Genomic DNA, 20325 nt, shown 5'->3' on the forward strand with positions numbered 1-20325 from the left:
TAGGGTTTATTCACACTTATCCACTTCTGCTGTGAGATATTGAGAAAAATTAAATAACATATTTTAATAGTCAACCTTAATGCTTGTATTCTGCAGACACAAATGGCAGGAAAGAATTTTAAAAACTATTTTGGTGGGTGGAGGAATTAAATGTTAAATGGATTCTTTTGTTGTTTTATAAACCTTACATCTGGAAAGAGGTATAGAAGAGTTTTGTAGCAACTAATCTTAATTTTTCAATTTTTCACTTGTTTGTTTAGAGAATCTGTTCTCTGCTATGTGTATTTTTTTGTAACTGATCAATTGTACTCCACAAATAGAAAAAAAATCCAAGTAGGATTTTACCAGCAGCAAATCAAATCACCTATCAACTCTTTTCAAATTATCAGTAATCTAACTCCTATTTTGAAGAATCTGGAAATATTTTAATTTATCTGAATTGATTCTTAGTGAATTGAGATACAAGTAAGGCCATTTGGATACCTGGGCTTGTGATTCAGTTTAGGTAGTGGTGATACTGTGAAGCCAAAATGCTCTAAGAAAACAACTAAGGTTAACTTTGTGAGAATTAATCAGACCAACTAATACACTTGGAAAAAAAGACAGGGGCCTGAAGGAGGGGTTAGGCTTTAAGCACATATATTACCCTAGTAAAGTCAAACAAAGCTCCCACTAACGTTAAGTTAACCAAGATAACCACTCTTAAGTGTCTGCAGATTTAGGGTTTCATTTTAAATTGTCAGGCTTTAAACTTTTGATCACTTTTTTTTTCTTTTTTTTTTTTTTATTTAACTTGAATACATTTTATTATGCATGTTCAGCTCTGACGGTAAGTGTTCTGATTAGTTTGAAGGTTAAGTGAAATGAACATTACTGAAGTTTTTGTGTCCTTTGCTGATCCCTCTTTTTAAACTGATTCTGTTTCAAAGGATTTTCACTGTAAAATCTCTTTCAAACAATAACTACGGTGACAAAATAGCAGATAAATTGAAAGAATCCTAATTCTTATTTGTTCTAAATAGATTCAGCTTTCAGTCTTGTCAAATATGATGTGTGTGATACGAGGAAGTAAAATGGCAGTTTTGTAAATCTGAGACTAATAAGGGTAAAAGGTGGTTTTGTTTGCTTTGTGTGTTGTTGTTTTAATTACCTGGAGGCATATTCTTAATTAGGCAAATCACAATTTGTACAACTGCTAGTTAGAATAGTGAAAATGGTCAAGGGCAACTACTGCATGGGTGCCATTGAAACAAACCAGGAAAATATAATTAAAAAAGAAGTGAGGGAAATAGAACAAAAAAAAGGGCTCTTTGCCACAGGTAGACAAATTCCATGACTTCAATAATATTGTGTTAACTGAACACACCTCAGTTCAAAGAAAGGAAAATAAAAAGAAAAAAAAAAAAAGAAAAAAAGAGAGAGAGAAAGCAAGGTTTGCTTAGCAAAGCATCCAGTGTTTTCTTGGGTTCTTACTCATATCAAAATACTGAAAAGTTTGCAAGTTACCTTGTAAATTTTTTAAAACTTTTTCCTCCTTTGAGTATGCTAAAGCAGTAAGTATCCCCCTCAGATGCCACTAGCACAGATAGTCTATTGCTGCTACTCTAGTTTAAAAAGCAAGTTCTTTCTAAAATCCTGTATAAGTATATGCATGCAGCACTGCTGATTTCAATGGAGTAGACCACATATAAGACTAGATTTTGGCCCACAGGGTTTAACATTTAAAAAACTGTATTACTAACAAACATGACTAAGTATATTTAAAGAGCAGCTTCATGATTCTGCACAAGTGTTTTCTGAAATGGTCTAAAAGAAGGTCTAAAACTTACCACACAAGTCAGGTCTCTTGATACATCCACTAGTTGCTGTGCTACTTGCAAGTCCATTAAAGGCTGCTAAGCCATCAGAGCTGTAAGCTCTTAGGACTGACAACATGTTCATCTGCTTCTCCAGGACCTGTGGACCCTGAACTTGTTCAGGCTTCATCACTCCTTGTGCAGTTTCATGGGAGGATAGAAGACTCTGACTGTGCCACTGCTTTTCTGACGCTTGCGGCAGTGGCGGTGCCAGCCCTTGTGTTGGTTGTGAGGTGACTGCACTTTGGATGTTGTCACTTCCTTCACTGCTTTCTTTATTTAGGGCAGACAACTGCTTATTCATAGTATCTGGTTCCGTGTCAATGTCCTCATCTTCAATGTTTTCTTCCTTGGAAGATTCCATATCCTCAGATGAAGCTATGTCAGAAAGGTCATCAGTAGCACTTTTATTTACAGAGTCAGAAAGAAGAATATTTGGGTCATCTTCAGATTGTGTTTTTATTTCAGATTCATTACTGGTGCAAGAATTTTGTGTTCCCGTGCCAATAACACCAGGATAAACACCAAACTGCTTATAGAAGTCTGTTGAAAAATTACAAAAAGTGGATTCCATGTGGCTGGGCCACGCAGTGCTCTTTTGCTCTCCCAGGGTCTCTTTATTTTGTCCTTGGGTCATTTTCTCAGAAGCTGAGTCCAGCTGGCTTAGCATGTTTGAAACCACTGCCTCCTTGCTGGACTGCACAGAAGGGAGCAAGCTCACTTTATTAACCGAGGCTGAAGCTTCTCTAGATTGGTCTTTGTTGTTGCCTATAATGCTGTCTTTACGTTTAGCCTTGCCCAAGTGATTGGCCTGGAGATGCAGAGCCATTAGTTCCATAGATGAAGTTGTAAAGGAACAAAATAAGCAGCCGTGCCAAGCGATGTTGTCTTGCACAGTAACAGATGAGCCTGGGAGGGAGGCTGCATCTGGCCTTACAGATAAGTCAAGAGGCTCGTATTGTGACTTTTCTGTTTTTCTCTGTGAGGACTTGCTATTTATCTTTTCCTCACCACCATCTGAGCCCAGAGCTTTTGCTGAAAGTGGATCTGAGAGCGCTTTATCCTTCATTTCTTTACCTTTCTTCAAAGAACTTAGGACAAAGCTGTCCATGAAAGCTTGCAAAGACCCTTGAAAGTTCACTCCATTCCCAACCATGTTCTGGTAAGCACGGCCAAGTTCAGAGAAGTGTGTACCTTTGGAAGATATATCTGAACCCTTCATATTTTCTGAAGACACTTCAGATGACATGCCAGCTGCTTGTCCTTGCTGATCTCCAGAAGACAGCATTCCTGACGTCCACTGCTGTGAGACCATGCCACTGCGGAAATCGATACCAGGAAGCCCCTTGAAGGCTCCTCTCAATATATCTGGTCTAATAAACACGGAACTTTTACTTGATGTCTCATCTTTATGTTCTTGACTTGCAGTCTGCCCAGAGAGTGGTCCTGCTCCATTCTGTCGCTCCCTGTGGTGCCGTTCCAGGTGGTATTTGAGGGATGCAGACTGAGTACCAGCATAATCACAATGCGGACACTTGTAAGGCTTCTCACCTACAGGTATAGAGAAAGAGAAAAACATAAAGAAAGGGAGTTAAGTGCACTTTGGTGTAAGGATAAGTGAAGAAAAAGAAAATCAACATTGGAATCTTCAAAAGAAGAAGGTCTTAGAGCTAATGATTAATTATTTTTTTTTTTAAATTTTAATCAAAGACTAATTCATAGACTGAGTATTTCTAAAATCGGTTTCTAGAATGTGAGGCTATTCAGGAATGACATGGGATCTACACACAATTAGCCATCTTTTTCTTAATCTAACATGTAGAAAACTGTTGTAGAATTAAAAGCTATGATTATGAAAATGAAGCATAACAATTTCAACCACAGTAATCATTAAAAGTACAAGTTTAAAAAAGAAAAAAAGAGACAAAGAGTGTAACAAATGGATGGTTGCAATATTTTGTGTATACAATTGCTCTAAAATTTGTTTAAATTATACACATGGAAACCATTTTTAAACCTAAAAATTTTATGGCACTGTTACGCAAGACTGGAATGAATGATTTAAGTCTTGCTCTGCAGTAAATCAAGGATATAATTAGCAAATGGCATACTGCACAAGTAATTTATCATTATTTGGAGGGCACCATTCCAGAAGGATTCAAAGATCTGCAGACCTACTGCATTGTTTCTAAATAAAGAACTATAAATACAGTTTCTATAAAATATTAATATCATTACACTACATTATGATTGCTGCATGTAAGAACATATAGTTAAAATAAAAAGTAGTCAAAATAAAAAAGAAAACAAGTAATAAAAAACTACAAAATATATTTAGGTTTTGTCTTTGAAATTAGCGCTATCTACTATTTTTTGCAGATCTTTAAATTTGTACTAATGGCATTTCTAATGCTCAAGTAGTAAAATGTGTAATTTTTACCTACCATAAACACTTTTCTAGGATTAGCTTGAATAGAATTTTAAAACATACAGGATTATTTTCATGAATTAAATATATATATTTGAATCTAGCACTAAACTTTTATTGTTCTTCATATATTTTAAGAGGTAGAAGATCCTGCACATGTAATACATATTCACACATGATCATAAAGACATATAAAACCCCCCCATACATCTAAAAATATGCACATCTACATTTTGCACCTGTTAGTAATGCAGGGTTCCTTTTAAAGGGAGAAATACAGAAATCCTCACAAAATTTGACAGGAATCTGAAAGACCTGTGAGCTGTCAATATTGACAATTATTTCTATGAGGGAGTTCAACAAGAAACTGTTTTCTCCATATAGCTTCTTTTTCCAGACTGATCTAAAAGACAAAGGCAAGCCTTCTCCAAAGGGTACACTGCAAATATTTGTTTTGAAAACTTCCTCCACAGTAAAAATACTGTATCATATCATGTAGTTCACCAAATCAACTGTAAAGTTGCCCGTTTTCAAATAACCTCAGAATCTGCTTAAAACAAAATTGAAAGGCTTTCTAACTTTTGTTATTTAAGCTACGGGCTTAAATGAAAGGCTGGTAAATACTTGGGAAGCTGCTTCTCTCACAGATCACAGGAATTTACTAATGAGATGCAACACCAGAACACTCAAATGACCACACAGCACTGCACGAGCAGAGCTGACCATAAGCGGCAGCTGCATCCGTGCTGCCATTCAGACAGGACTGAAGCAAATTACAAGCAGTGGAAATTCTAAATCCATAGTGTAATCCTATAGCAAAACGGCAGACATGAGAACTTTACATCAACCACATTAATCGACCTGTTTAGAAGAGAAAAGTGCAGCATCTCAAACAAGATGGTTTTAGCACAGGGAGAGGTAGTAACTAGCATGGGTACTGCTTTAGCCCTGGGTTCACACAGCTTAACAGAAGAACTTGGATTTAAACATTTCAGTGCAATTTCTGAGTCTTCCACAATCACCTCATTAAGTTCTTGCACTCCACCAATGAGAAGTAGGGGCTGTGCTTCAATGGGATTTATGCAAAAGCAACCAGTTCCTACTGACACGGAAGAATCTCTGAACTGAGATGCATCACGTCTGCCTGGGTTTTCCAGGTCTCAGATGAGCATCTGAGCATACACACCTCCATCCCAGGCATTTTAGGGTAGGAACAAGGGGACAGAATAGACCGGGTGTCTATTTGTCTGTTTTTGCAGTGCTGTTTGGGAGCCTGCAACCTCCAGCAGCTGTGCTGCCAGTCAGTACGGGGATGAACATCAATGCTGTTTTTAGAGCATGTACATGCTGCAGTATTTCTGAGTTGTTTTTTGTTATTCTCATGTTTGTCCCACCAGATACTGCCAAAAGTCACTACTGACCTCTGACACAACTTTGGTATTTTAAGTGTTGCCTAAGAAGATTGGTGAAAAAAAAAAACGAACAGACTTTATAAGGTTAAATGCTCTGACTTGAGCTTTCAGCATCCCCTACACCTTTATGGAAAGCTTTAATACAATTATATTGAAAAATTCCTTTTATTCTAATGAAAGTTCAGTGTGTGTTTTCATTGCACATCAAATGAAACTATTACAAAGTGTATCCCAGTACAGCAGGTGCTATGTCAACCATCAAATAACTAGTTCTGCAGGGAGTAGAAGTTTGTAGAAATATGTATACATGAGTTAAAATATGCCAACTAGAGGATATACTAGTAACATTTTGTAATTCTAAAGTATCTTCAGTCTTAAGCACTGGGCACAACATACTCTTATTCTGAATTACTAAGCCTTGAAGTCATTACATTTTTCTCTTGAAGGCTTCTCCTCTGAGTGATCTTTCTTTTAGCAGAGGAGATCTGGACACAGCTCACCACCAACACCCTATGCATTGGACTGAAAAAGGACACTGACTGAGACAGTGTGATAAAAGTTCAAATCTCTCCTACTCCTGGTTCACTGCCTCTGTGGTGCTCCCACCTCTTGCACAGCTCGAAAGGAGATCTGAAGCGTAAGGTCTGAAATTGGACTCAACACGTGGCAACACACTGTGCCACCTTTCCAACACATGACTGGCCAAATAACATTGTTCAAAAGGGACTATTCAAAACCCCTCTCTTCTCTTTTAGATCCAAACATTGGCAGTGCTTAGCTTACTTCAAAGCAAATCTTAACTGCTGCTATTTCGAGGCCAGGCATTAGGAAAAGGAGTAGGAGGCAGTAAATCAGCTTTGAGTCTTTTACATTTAGTTTGTCAGTATTTCCTAAATTCACTAATTGCACAGATATTTAGATGCTGTTTCATCCATTCACATGAACAACCAGCTTTGCTTTGCTTAAGTCCCTGTACAAATGACAAAACAGAGTTAGAAGCTGGTGTGGGAAAAAGCCCAACCTAACCTCAACAAAACTAACCAGTAACCGAGCCAGTTTCACTGAAAGACCCAAAGGACTCCCTGATTTCCAGGACTCTGCCAGATCTGCAATAGTGTATTTCCAAAGAATACTACAGGGGACAAGAGGGGAAGGCTATGATACTTGTTAGAAGACAATCTGTTTGCATGTCCTACTTTGAGGAAAGGTTTCAGAGAATTCATCCCAATGTAATGACTACCCTGGTAACAATGCCAAAAGCAGAGTCTGGATGAGTTATTTAACACTTAGTATCAGTTCACATAAATTAATGTTGCTATGTAGGAGTGAGAGAACATGCCTTTTTCAAAATAATTTTCTGCATTTCATATCCAAGAGTCATTTTTCATTGTTCACTAAGGCAATGACCATCCTGATTTTGTTAATTCTCTCGCCCTGCTTGCATCCCTGCAAACATTTTCACAATGGAGTAGAAAGAGAGAATATTCCAGTTTGTACAATAAAAAAGGGTATCTTAGAGGGATTAACATATGTGGGCAACAGAATCACAGTTCCCATCTATCTACTGCTGCTCTGGTTTACAAGACACAAGACATCTCACAAGAACTATTTTACACCAGGATACTTTAAAACAGTAGCAATTCAACGCTGCTTGCAAAATCTGCACAAAAGCTTGGGAGAAAACTGGAAACAGACATGTTGCCCAGTAGAAACAGGTCTATTTGTATAGTAGGTTGCACAAAAACACAGATGTATTATCTATGCAAGCTATCATCAGTCCTGCTCAGAACACAATCTGATCACACTAGTCATAGGAATTATCTGCTGCGGGCTGTGCAAGGAGACCACAGCCAGATTATAAATAGATTTACAGATTTTAAGGCCAGAAGGGATAATTATGATCATCTAGTCTGATCTGCTGTACAACACAAGCCAAAGACCCTCACATGATAATTCCTGCATCAAATCATAACTACAATTTGGAAAAAAAAAATTACTTTTTTAGTTTAAACATACTCTGTTTGAATCATGGCACTGAAGAAGAACCCAGTATGTCTCCAGGTAAACTGTTTGACTAGTGAAGTATTTTCACTGCCCAAAATGTGTGCCTGATTTCTATCTTGAATTTTTCTGAAGTATGCTTCCTACAAATGAACATTGCTACAATTTTCCCTGCTAGATCAACCAGATTTGTTAAAGGAAAAAAACCTCTTCCCTCAGAAAGGTTCCTGCAGACAGCAAACCAGTCACCTCCTCACTTTCTCTCACTCTTGAGTGGAATACCCTTCCCAGTTTTTCAATGTCCTTTTAAATGATTGGTATCTACACTAAAGCTTTGATGAAATTTCAACTTTATATTAAACTTACACAGTCTGAGACTGTGTTTGCATCCACAGCTACAGCAATCAACTGTTGCTTCTCTGCCATAATCCTAGGCCAAATTCATCAATGCCTCTAGTATTTGTTCCTTTACATTTTACTGATTTAGAATTCATATTGTTGAAAAGAGCCCACTTGAGTAAAAGAGTAATCAGTGTCTCCCCATGATTTTTAGCATCTTACCATTTTTTGTGCCATTGGTAAATTTTAGCAACAGTGACTTTATATACTCTCCCAGATAATTATGAAATACCAAATAGATGGAGCTGAAAGCACTGCCGTGGAACTGTCAGTTTATGTACCACTTAATCTCTGTGTACTGTGGTTTGCAAGTGGTGACTATTGACACATGGAACAAGCTACTTTCATAAGCCTGGAGAAAAAACAAGAAACTTGATGGAACTTACTTTCATAAAATAAAATGGAATTCACTATGCTACCAAGTCTTAAATAGTTAAAAATTCATTCTGTAATTTTATGCCAAAATTCTGTCAGGGTATTCCATTTATAATTTCAAGGTCTTAATATTCTTTCTTTTGGGGAATACTAGAATAGCCAGAGCTTTTTTGCTACTACAAGTGCTCTAGAACTTGCTCTCTGTTCCAAGACTTGGTTTTTTAAGTGAACTTTAATGATTTGGAGAGCTCTTCAGCCAGGGTTTTTCAGACTTTATCTCTAAGTTATCTAGTCTAATTCAGTCTAAAAAATACTAAAATGTAGTGGGCTACAGCATAACAGCCTCATTATTTAATGGCAGAACTGTACCATTGAGAAATACTTATAAAAACCATCAGGCTTCTTTCTGAGAATAGAAGAATATTTAGTCTCCTATACCAATGATAAATTTTTATACATTCTTCTGCAGTATTAGCAAGATACCAATTGTTAAAACCTGCCAGATCTACAGAATTTTACCCTCTTCTCCATAAACCTAATAGTCACGCACATATTTTTACTATTAGTTTCAGCTTCTCTTATAAAAACTCTGTATTTCTAGAATATCTGTTTTTATTTAGTGCTCTGGGCTGCTTTGATATTTTTTCAAACTTACCACGCACCTTCTTAAAAATCCACACTGCACCCTACACTTCCCCTCTTTATCCCCCTCATCTCCCTCCTTTATCAAATAAGGTTTCTTTATCAAATAAGGTTTCTTAAAGAGTTTGTTTCTGGAGGTGCCCCTTGGCACCTCAAATTGCTGCCCCTCAGCACCGTGAGGGCTCTGCATCAGTAACAGGAACCCTGACACTGACTGCTCTGGCAGTCAGAAGTGGGGGGGGTGACAGTCACTCAGGGGCAATTTGTGTTGCAATCTGATCCTATACATTTCTAAACAAGCTATAGTTTCCTTTCATGCAAAGCAAATGAAATCAAACATCTTATAATTCCAGAGGATACTGCTTAATGAAAATATTGAAAACATTTTCCAGCATTTTTTATTTTAGCATTGAAACAGTTATTGATAACCTATTTTATCCATTGTGCAGCAGATATTTTAGAAATGAATTGCTGTATGGTTTAATTAGTTCATTATTATGCCTATTCTTACACGGTAATTTCTTTTATCATTCTAATCATTCACTTCACACTTTTTAGACCAAATGGAATATCAAAGGTTCTGTAGGATTATTTTTGGATCCTGCACATGTTTCACCACACAATTAATCTGTTTGTCAGAAATACTAGTTAACTTCTTCTCTTTACTACTTCCTTTTACTACTGCTTTTTCTCTATTATTTAAGATGAAACTATCCCTACACTGAAAAAGGAATGGCTTTTAATGTTTTTCAGTCAGTTTATTGTGGATTTTTCAACTATGCATTCAGTATTACATTAAAGTATTTTAATTTTTATAAAGTTTTATAATTGAATATTTCCCCTTACTTATATCTCATCTACAATATTTATTTAGTCTTTTTACATGTCTTTACTTAGTTAAAATGCAGAGAGATAAATATGGCTGTTACTTTGCAAGGAAGATTCAGTACATTAATATAAACTGTACACTAATTCCCCCAAAGCATATATATATGTTGTAAACCTGAAGACTTTTTACACAGCTGCTTATTGCTAAACAGTGCCTTGTCCAGAAGGGGACAATCTGTGTCTCTAATTGCTGTCACTGAAGCTGAGATTCATTATGTGACTTTCCCATTAAAATGTGAGCATTAATTTGTATAATGAAATATCACCCACTGCAGTGTTCATTAGCCATGCCCTACTGTATACTGCACATTGTTAGCTACCTAGAAACTGTAGTTAATTTCACTAATGGATATTTCCCTACTTAGTGTTTGGTAGGAAATTTATACTGTAACATTACCTCTTAAACTTTTAAGGAAATTTAAATTCAATCAATTATTTTCAACAAAAGTTTGGGATGTCATTAAGACAGGAGAAGAGGCATGCTGCACAATGTTAAGGATGGGAAATCTGGAGAAATCTAGAGAAATGAAAAGTCCTTTTAGTTCATCTTAGAAATGTAAGAATAAAGGATGTTCAATACCAAAATTGTCTCCTCTTGGAGCACACATACCCATTTTCCTTAATTATTCATATTGCTCATCCCACTACAAGCGCCTTCAGAGAATGGCAACAGGCAGTCTTTTTTTAGGAAGAAAATGTGAATTTGATTCATTTAAAACAGCACCCTTTTTACTGTATTTCATCAGTTCATCTAAGCAAGTTTTAAAATTGGCTAGTCACATTCCCAAGGGAAAATGCAGTAACACTGTAAATGTATGTAATATATTTAATATATGTAAGATTTGTGTCACACACACTGTAACATATTCTCAGTTAATGGACACAGCCCTGCCATGGTTTTTCTTCCTTTCCCTATCTTTCTCAATTTTTTTTTGGTGCAGTACAACTCAAACCTTCTTCAGGGCTCTACTTTGCTCATTCATGTTATTCTTTTTTTTCATTAGTGATGGGATTTAACTGTCTAGTCATACCTGAGGACTAAATGGCCACACTACCCATACTGGTCTACATCTGCAATAGCTTTTGAATGCTAATGCAAGGTGCAAACAGGTGCTAGAGCTGATCTGAAACTGGGTCCTACATAATGTGTCACTTGTCAAATGTAAGACATAAGAAACATGAATTTTTTACACTTAACTTTTTCTGTGCATTCCAAAGGCTAAGGTATGCAAAGTAAAAACCACACCCATTTACTTGATTTCCATGGAACTGAGAATGCTAAAGAAAATAAAGAAGATGCTCAGCTCCCTGAATAAAAGAACCTTAAATTATTGACCCCCAAGGAGAAAAATGGAAACTCTGGAGGCAACTGCATATGGCACTTTATAGGTTTGAGATGCTTAGATGGTTTTCTTTTTCACAGAGTCTGATCATCTGTAAGCCTTCTGCATTACAGCCTTCTCAGCTGCATTATCTATTAATTTATAACAAGGAAGCTGAATCACGAAGTGGCTGGTCCACCCTGCTGCTCTGCACTACTGGTGCATCCACATGCTTTACCTTCTGCATCTGCTCAGAGTTTGTGTAAATCAAAGCTTTGAAGAAGCAGGACCATACAGCCCATCTCTACTTACTGGTCAACATCCAGAAGTTCTCAAGGAGGGCTACAAAAGTTCTGTCTGTCCCCTCTGAACCCCCAAGCCTCTGAAGAATTTTGCCCTGAGAGTCTTCCCTCTCTTCTCTCAGGATTGTACTAAGGAGCTGTCTCATCCTTGAACTGGTTTTGGAGCAAGAAAGAGGAGAAACTGACTTCACATAATCATGCCCTTTTCTTCTTATCACATGGTAAAAATCAGAAATCTGACTGTCTGCCCCTTAAAGCTCTTCCTGGCTGAGTGTCTTTGAATTAGACAAGAAGAAAAATCCTCTAAAATTGAGTGTTGGGACTCAACTGAGGGTGCTAAATAAAACCTCGATATACTTTTTTTTTTTCCTTCAGAAGCTTATTATACAATAGTAAACCTCACCAAAACTGTGACTCAGTGTGAAGAAGGTTGAAGCCATGAAATATCCAGCAGAAGGAAAAAAAAAGCAACTCAAGCCACAAGCTAATTCTTCTAAAACAGAGCACAGCTTACTCCTCTTATGGAGGATTAAACAGCTTCTCTAGCTTTTTTGGGCCAATTGCCACAGAAGCACCTCCTGGCTGGATCAGATTTTGGGTCTTGTCTTGGCATGCGTACCAAACCAAGCTACTCCTGTGCCTCCAAACACACAGATGTTTGAAGGAACCTGATTTCTGCTGAACTGCTTGAGCTCATCCCTAACAAACAGGTGCTGTGAGAACAAGAACAGTAATTGAGTTAATGTAGTGGAGAAATACAGTAAAGTGTTTTTTATCAGTCAGTTATATGATCCAAGCATATAATAAAGACAGAGTGTGACATAAAATGCAGGAAACTGTCCTTGATAAGTATGAGCTAACAAATATTTGTTTAATAACTGGTATCTATTACATCATTTCCATTTACTGCAAAACAACTTAATTTTTATTTAATAACTAGTAATTTGCCAATTTACATTTTTATAATATTTATTAGGATTATTTTCAACATGTAAAACATTGCTGCAATTTGCCATACATATTCCTGCCATTATTTACAAATACTTTGTTCTCAGCCTAATGGAAATTGATCGTTATCTATTTTGAAAATATAATGATTTTATAATATATTACAAATGTTGTTTCAACAGTCTGTATGATGTTTTCCTTTATATTTATTTATTTTACACATGGTTTATTTTTTCTTGTTTTAATTTTGTTTAGTCATTTTTAATATGCAAGCTTTATGGAATGTTTCCATTGCAATTAATTTACTTTCCATTAGTTCTAAGCCCCAAATACCAAACGTTTAATCACTGCCATCTTTAAAATAGGAATAAAATGACCACTATATACTAAAGCAAAAGGGAGAGATGGGTATCCTCAGTTCATTTTAAAGAATTTTTATTTGCATCTACGATAGTAAAAAAATCAAACTGTTTAAATCTCATAGCTTAAAGAGTGTTTTCCAAGAAAATAATTCATTGCTGCTTCTTCCTTTTTTTTTTTTTTTTTTTTCCCTTTTTTTTTAAAGGCCAACAAACAGAAAAGAATATTCCTGCCCTACATTGTTTGCAATCCAATCAGATAAAACCCCGTTAGTGTGAAAAATGTTAAAATTCAGATTGAACCAGTGTGGTATACTCCTACTCCACAATCCAAAGATAGAAGAATAAAAATACAATGAACACACTTTCCTGTTTCAACAATGAGCTTTTTTTCTTTAAATAATTTTCAGTCTTCAAATTTTTCAAAATCAGACCTCACACTGGCAAACTCAACATTAAATGCTACATCTGCACAAGCACAGAGGAGAAATATGATTTGCAGTTTGGGGAAGGGAGGAAAATACTGCTTATCTGGTACTTTAGTGAAACGAAAATTAAAAGTGAAGTTTTTTTCATGAAGTTACAATTGGAATGTATTTCTTCATGCAATTTATTTTACCTATCAATTAGAAAAGTAGCAGTCTGTTTATGAAATTTATATAAAATGACTTAAAAAGAAAGTGATTCCATACAGTGCCTGCTATGTCTGCTTCCAAAGAGAAGTATCCTAAACCTCCAGTGCTGCATACTCTCCCAAAGGCTACTATGATACCTAAGACTTAGAAAAAACCATATTGCTCATATACAGAATTTCTACGGATGTTAACAGGACCTGAGGATATCAATACTGCATGTCAGATTTTAATTATGGATAGAGTAAACCTTCTTAAACATATACTGTGTCTATACATGAACCTTAGCATGCACAAAGATACTTTTAAGCAAATGAGTTTGTAAAATTTAAATGGAATGGTTATAGCTTACTACGGTAATAGTAGCACTACTGCTATCATGAGAGCAGGCCAGCCAAAGAGGGACATACCAAAATAAAGTGAGCATCCAGACCAGTAGCAACTCTCTGTAGGAGAGAAATGCTATGATTATTATTAAAATGAAACATGGTAAGTTTTACCACAGTGTAAAAAATATGGTAAGTTTTACTACTAAGTTGTACTAAGTTGGGTGAGCTCTAGAGAAAGAAAAATGCAGATCTATGAAGCTGATGCACTCATATGAACAGTGAGAGGTTAAAATTGAGCATGCTAAATGGAACAAAAATAGTAACTCTGAGAAAAACATGCAGAATCCCTAAGCAGATGCTATGGAAGGCCTTTGAAGCAGTTAGTATAACTAAGTCTGAAACCAATAGGCTTATGCTTATTGAAGGACAAGGGTAATTGAAGGAAACAGTGATGAAGCAGGGAAGGAGACAGAAATAACCTCAACTGGGAAAAGATGATTCTATTAAAACAGCCTTTATCCAACAACACATTCCTTGTGCTCTTATTTAAGACTGTCACATGTATCGTTTGCAAAAGACTTTCTCCAACTAATGAGTCCAAATCTACACTGGGAATTAAGACTCCTCGCCACATATTATGTTAACCCCCCCACACGTGGCATTTGTCAGCAGTGCTCCCCTCACTCGTTCCTCTCACCTGTGTGTATTCTCAAGTGGACCTTTAAGTGATGGGATGTTCTGAAAGTTTTTCCACAATACGGGCAGTCTTTCATGGCAGAACCAAGGCTCCTGTCTCTCAGTAAAGCTGGCTGCTGGACTCCTACAGATCTTCCAGCTTCTTCTCCAATGTCTGCAACACAGAAATGTTCTCACATCACTTCAGCACATGTCAGAAGCTGTTCTCACTAAAACTGCTAACACAACATAAAGTTAAACATGTCAATACTACACCTGTCTATTTCATTCTTTAAATCTGACAGAATGCTGACAATTCACGTATTTTCTTGTTATTGTCTTAAATTATTTCATCTTCCTATCATCATTTTAAGCAGCATATGGTACCTTTATATTGAACTGAATTATACAAGAAAAGAAACAGCTGTGTCAGCAGCTGGTTTGATTTCTTCTTTTGCTTAGTTCCTATTAATTCTTCCCCAAAAAAAGTTTTAGATTGTTATTTTGTTGAATCTGTTTAATTTATAAGTATTATGAAAATCTGAATTCCTTTAGAGGGAAGAAGTTTGCATCACTATATTGAAACCTCCCAAAACAGCAGAATTTCAGTGAGGAGGGGTCCAACAGCAGTGGCAACATTTCAGCATTGGAGTTAAAACACATGACCTAGTAAGTGACCTAATATCATGGGAAAGGTGAGGAAAAAATTGGTCAGACGAGGGATTTCTTCTCCTCTCACCCACACCTCTCTAGTTTTGTAATTCAGTGTTTACAGCTACACTTAGTAGTTGTGAAATACAATAGTTGAGACTCCAGGATATCTCTTCTCTCTCCTGATACACAGAAAGAGTCATTCTCAGCCATGTTGAATTAGTTGCTATTACTGAAACAGGCCATGGACAAAAAGCTCCCAAGACGTTAAAAATTGCATAAATGTAGCACATTTAAAAGAAGTTATTTGAACCACACAAGACTCATCTATCATCTTGTACTTACAGACACATGTAACATAACATATAGGTATAAGTTCACAATTTCTCCAAAGAGCACCATGACAAATGTTGAAATTCTGAACCAGATTTACACTACTGGCAAGCCACAGAGATGCAATACACATGGAGAATCATCACACCCCTATGCAAAAGCTGAGCTCTCTGGGTTATATTGAGATGAGGACCAGATAGTTAAAATCTGCATGCAGAGTCTTGATTATTCCAGCCATAAACTACTGACTAAAAATGTTCATTCTTTACCCATTTGATGTGTAACTAAAGCTGTCAGGAAACACAGTGCAGTTTACAGAGCATTGCCTTTCAAATTAAAGTGATGGAACATAAGAAAGACTTAAACATTTGGCTCTAATAAAAACTATTCACACAGTAGCAGAGACAGAAATACCACATTTCTGGAAAAGGTAACACCAACAGGCATTTCATCATTTATTACAAAATCATCCCTCTGAACTATTTCACTTAAAGCTGAAAGAAGGGGATGATAGTACATTTTAAAAAAGAACAAATGCTTTTTACTTATGTATGTAACCAAGCTATTGCTAGTTTTCAAAAGGCAAACTCTGGTAGTTTTCACATCACATTCTTGTTTCACATTTTTTGATTGTTCTTAGACTACAGTGTTAAAGCACAATATTTAAGTTAGAAAGCTAGTATTTGTCATTTTGAATTATTCACAAGTATGTAAGTAGCATACAGCAGGAGTTTATTTTGTCTTTAGGAGTCTAGCAAAACATACATAGGTGCCGGTATATAACCCCACTCTCCCTAAAGAGTTTAGATTTTCCCTCTTTTTTTTTTTTTTCTTCTCCTCAAAAGTTGCATATGATCATGTCTTAAGCTGCTCTGGGAAAAAAACCCTAATTTCTAAGAGCAAAAAGATTTTTCTGAAGTGCAAAATACAGAATGCATGTTGATAAATTGCAGGATTTTATTTTGGTTTTCAATAAATACTATATGAGAATTATAGATAAATATATAGATAAAGCTAACAAGCCACTCAGGAGGAATTTACTGAATAAGTCTCCTCGTTATGTTTTGCTATATGTCACTCTAAATGATGGCCTGTTATCCATTTGCCTTTTATCTTTCTATCTAGAATATGTGTGGCCCAATAAAAAAGAATAAATTTGTAAGATAAACAGCTCGCTTTGCAGATTTAAGAGTCTAATTTTCACTTTACACAAAATTGAATTTTTTTCAAGGCAGGGAGACGATGGAGTTTACTCTAGCACTAATCCCTCTGAAAAAGCAAACTGAAAACAACAATGAAGCAAAGAAAGATGTGGGTGGTCTGAAGTTTTCTTTTAGATTTAAGTAGACATACAGTAGATAGCTCCAAAGGCTTCGCTCCAACAGGGGCCTTACCTTGAAGAATTTTTCTTCCCACAGTGAAAGCATTCCTAAGACTTTAAAGCTGGGCTGAGGGGTTTTCTTTTGAATTCTTTTGCCTACAAAGCCCACCGAAGCGCTGGAGGCCATCGCTACCTGAATGAGCAGCTTTACATCCAAGTTCTTTTATTTCCAACAATGAAAAGATATGTTCAAGGCTGCCGACTCTCCCCATCAAATACTACTCCCAGCTTCTTACTAGGGCCCCATTTTGGGAAATTGTACCTATTAGTCAAAGCACTTAAGTTTAAAATGTGCTTAACTTTAAAATGCATTTAAGTCTCACTGACCCTACTACCAAGGGTTTTTTTTTTTATACCAAGTCTCTTTAAAGCAATCTATGGGAAGTTAAAGGGAGGGGGGGGAAGTGACACAGAAAAAGAAGAGATCAGCAAGGAAAATGTTAAGCAGCAAACTGGTGAGTGTAGACTGACAACAACAGTGTATGTGGGGAATGAAAAATCTTCAGCTCTACCAATAGTTGCCTATTTCACACCTCTGATCCTCCCTTTCTTCTGCTATTGAGACCACCTTCCTAAACAGAAACTCTCAGTTCTGTTAAACTGTGCAAAACTTGTAATAATGTTTTGGAGACCTACAGAAGTAGGATTAGACCCAGCAAGTTAATTTATTATTTACTTAGGATTTGAGCTTCTGTCTTTGGGATGCTCACTTCTGAGGATAAAGAATCAGGAAGGAAAGAGAGCAGTTACTTATCTTTCAGCCACTGTGGTTCACTGAGTTATGTGGTCTACATGATGTGCACTCTATGCACATGACATTAGACTGCTTTTTGTGCCATCTATTTCCATTATAGGCAGGTCTATGTCCTGAATGTCTTCCTGCCCTTCCCCATCTTTCCTGACTGGAGTGCAGGAAATAACAAAACAGAGTATAAAATACTGCATAGATGTACATGCCAGGTGTAAGGCTTCTGAGCTTTCTCTCTGAACTTGCACTGAGCTTTCCTTTCACTTTGAAGGCATCTGTTCCCAGCAAGAGTCATGGACAGAAGTGAAAAAAAGCAACATTCAATTCTATCTATGAAACCAGTCAGTCTTTGTATCAATATAAGAAGGCAACAGCTGTGAGACCTCCACCTGCTATGTATGTTGTACCTGCAGGGCCCAGGACACAGAGGAATTCAGCCATGAAGCAGCTTTCAGTCTGGTATGACAGGGATACCTCTTTAGTACCATCCTCAGCTACACTTAATAACTGACTGCACATATTCTCAGGGGACAAATGCAAGGAAAGAAAGTTCACTTTGATATCTGTATCAACTAGTGGCAACTAGATGCATAACAGAAGAGTCAATTTGGCCAAAACGTGAGCAAATCTACTTGCTGCACAGAGTGAAGTTAAAAGTAAGCAATTCCTAATCCATATTAGGTATAAGAAATGATCTACCCAGAAATAAGCCACTGCCACAGCTGGCAATGCCCTCAGCACGTTGGTAGAGATGCTACAGAGGCAGAATGCCAACTTTAGTGGATATTTCTAGAAAAGGGACCAGTTTAGGTGCATAGTGAATCTGTGTACTCAAAGCAGAAGCTGTCAAGGCAGCTATATGAAGAGCAAAAGAAAAAGAATTATTTTAGATTTCCATATAAGTTCTGTACCACTTGTTTACCTGTCTGGGATGAGTCCATAAACAGGATTAGAAAAGGATTGATTTTGTAAAAGGAAATCTCTTTTCAGTTGGTTAGGTAGCAGCACAGATTTCAGTCATGACAGCAATCAAATTTCAATGGAGCATCTACATTCACATCCCATAAATTTTATCAGGGGTTTTTTGTTTTTTTCTGCATATATAAGTGCAGAGATTCACAAAGAGGTACTTTCATGTTGTAAGGAGGCAAATCAAAGTCCTTGTGCAGACCAAACTATCAATGAAATTATCTGGAGCTTGTGGGCACAAGGATTGCCAAACTAGCCCAAACCAGGCCATCACAGGTAATCAACTCACAAAATAGATAATCACACTTAAATGTACATTTTTGCTCTTGACCATTTTTCAGACGTTATAACGTGGCCAGAAGCCTTTAAAGCTGCACATAATCCCAGGTTTTCATATATTTCTGAAATTCAAAATATATTTAGTCCTTTAAACTGTGTAAATGTTAATGAAGCATGGTGCAACGAGAAGTGGTAATGACCATGGCTATTTTTTTTATGATCTATAAACCACCCATATTAGCACATCTTGTGGCAGAAAATATTATATCCTGAATCTACTGTCAAGAAGAGAGTCAGAAGATATTCAACGTGTTCATCCTGTCACTGCTGCAACCTTTATATTAGGATGTCTGGACTTCATTCCCTGGGAAAGAGTATAGGATACATGTTTCTAGGAAAACATGCCTTACCTTTCTTGCCTGTTCCTTAGATGAAACTTTAATAATACTGAAAACAGTGGAAAATAGGAACATAATCAGGGATTTAATTAACTATATTTTCCTAGTTACCTGAAGTAGCTTCAATTAGTATGCTTCAATATAAATGAGGGCAGAATTTGGCCCAGTCCTCCTAATTTGAAATTAGAACCATATTAGCAGATGTCACTACACTTTTTGCTAGTGAAGTTTGTGGCTTAAAATGAAAGAGTCTAATATTACTAAATATTAGAGTTATATTTTAGGCCTCCGGAAAGAGTTACTAATGTCTTAGGTCAGGAAGAACTTGCTGTCTCCATTGTTTCATCAAGGATTTAGGTTTTATAATAACCATATATGGGAATCTTAAACTCTTAGGCATTAATATGGATTGGCAGAGAATTTGTTTAAACAGAGAGCTATTTTAGAAGAGAATTGGAAAGGAGACCTACTAGTTAGAAAGCAGCATTCACACTGTTTGTATTATTAAAAATAAAGATTATACCAAAGGTTCCACTGGTAAATAAAAGATACTGCTTCTGACATCAGACTTCCCACTTAGTTCTCTGAACCACACAGGCAAACAGAAGGCACAAACTGTGCTGCCTCTGCTACCAATTAAACCTCCATTAATAGATTTAAATTTCAAATACAGTCTATATTAAAATGCCCATAACCATTTATATGAGGTAAGAATTGCAACCTTTAGAATTTAGAATTGCAGTCATATCTCAGACCTGAGGCTACGGGGCAGCTACCTGGGTGTTATTTCAAGGCCAAGAGAAAGAGAGCCAAAATATTCTCAGTAACTTATTAGTAACTGGTAGGCTGGTGACCTGGGGACACCACACACCTTAAGCCCATGCCTAGAGCACATGATGCATTTGAAGACTGCTGTTTTTCACCCTCCATGGGTGCACAACACTTTGCACTATATACTTTGCATGTATGCAAACACTGGTTGTATCTTTCTTCTTTTC

The 20325-nt window shown here is 36.6% G+C and overlaps 1 protein-coding gene across 3 annotated transcripts in view; it reads right to left on the bottom strand.

The window, feature by feature from the left end:
- ZNF536 (zinc finger protein 536) overlaps positions 1-20325 on the bottom strand; it is a 338017-nt gene that overhangs the window by 115583 nt on the left and 202109 nt on the right. For all 3 annotated transcript variants that reach the window (XM_071756806.1, XM_071756805.1, XM_071756804.1), the window contains 2 exons: positions 14591-14743; positions 1830-3407 (listed from right to left, as the gene is read on the bottom strand). In XM_071756806.1, coding sequence (XP_071612907.1) covers positions 1830-3407; positions 14591-14743 — 1731 coding nt within the window. The remainder of the gene's footprint in view (positions 1-1829; positions 3408-14590; positions 14744-20325) is intronic.

This window comes from Heliangelus exortis, chromosome 13 (assembly GCF_036169615.1).
Source record: "Heliangelus exortis chromosome 13, bHelExo1.hap1, whole genome shotgun sequence".
NCBI lineage: Eukaryota > Metazoa > Chordata > Aves > Apodiformes > Trochilidae > Heliangelus > Heliangelus exortis.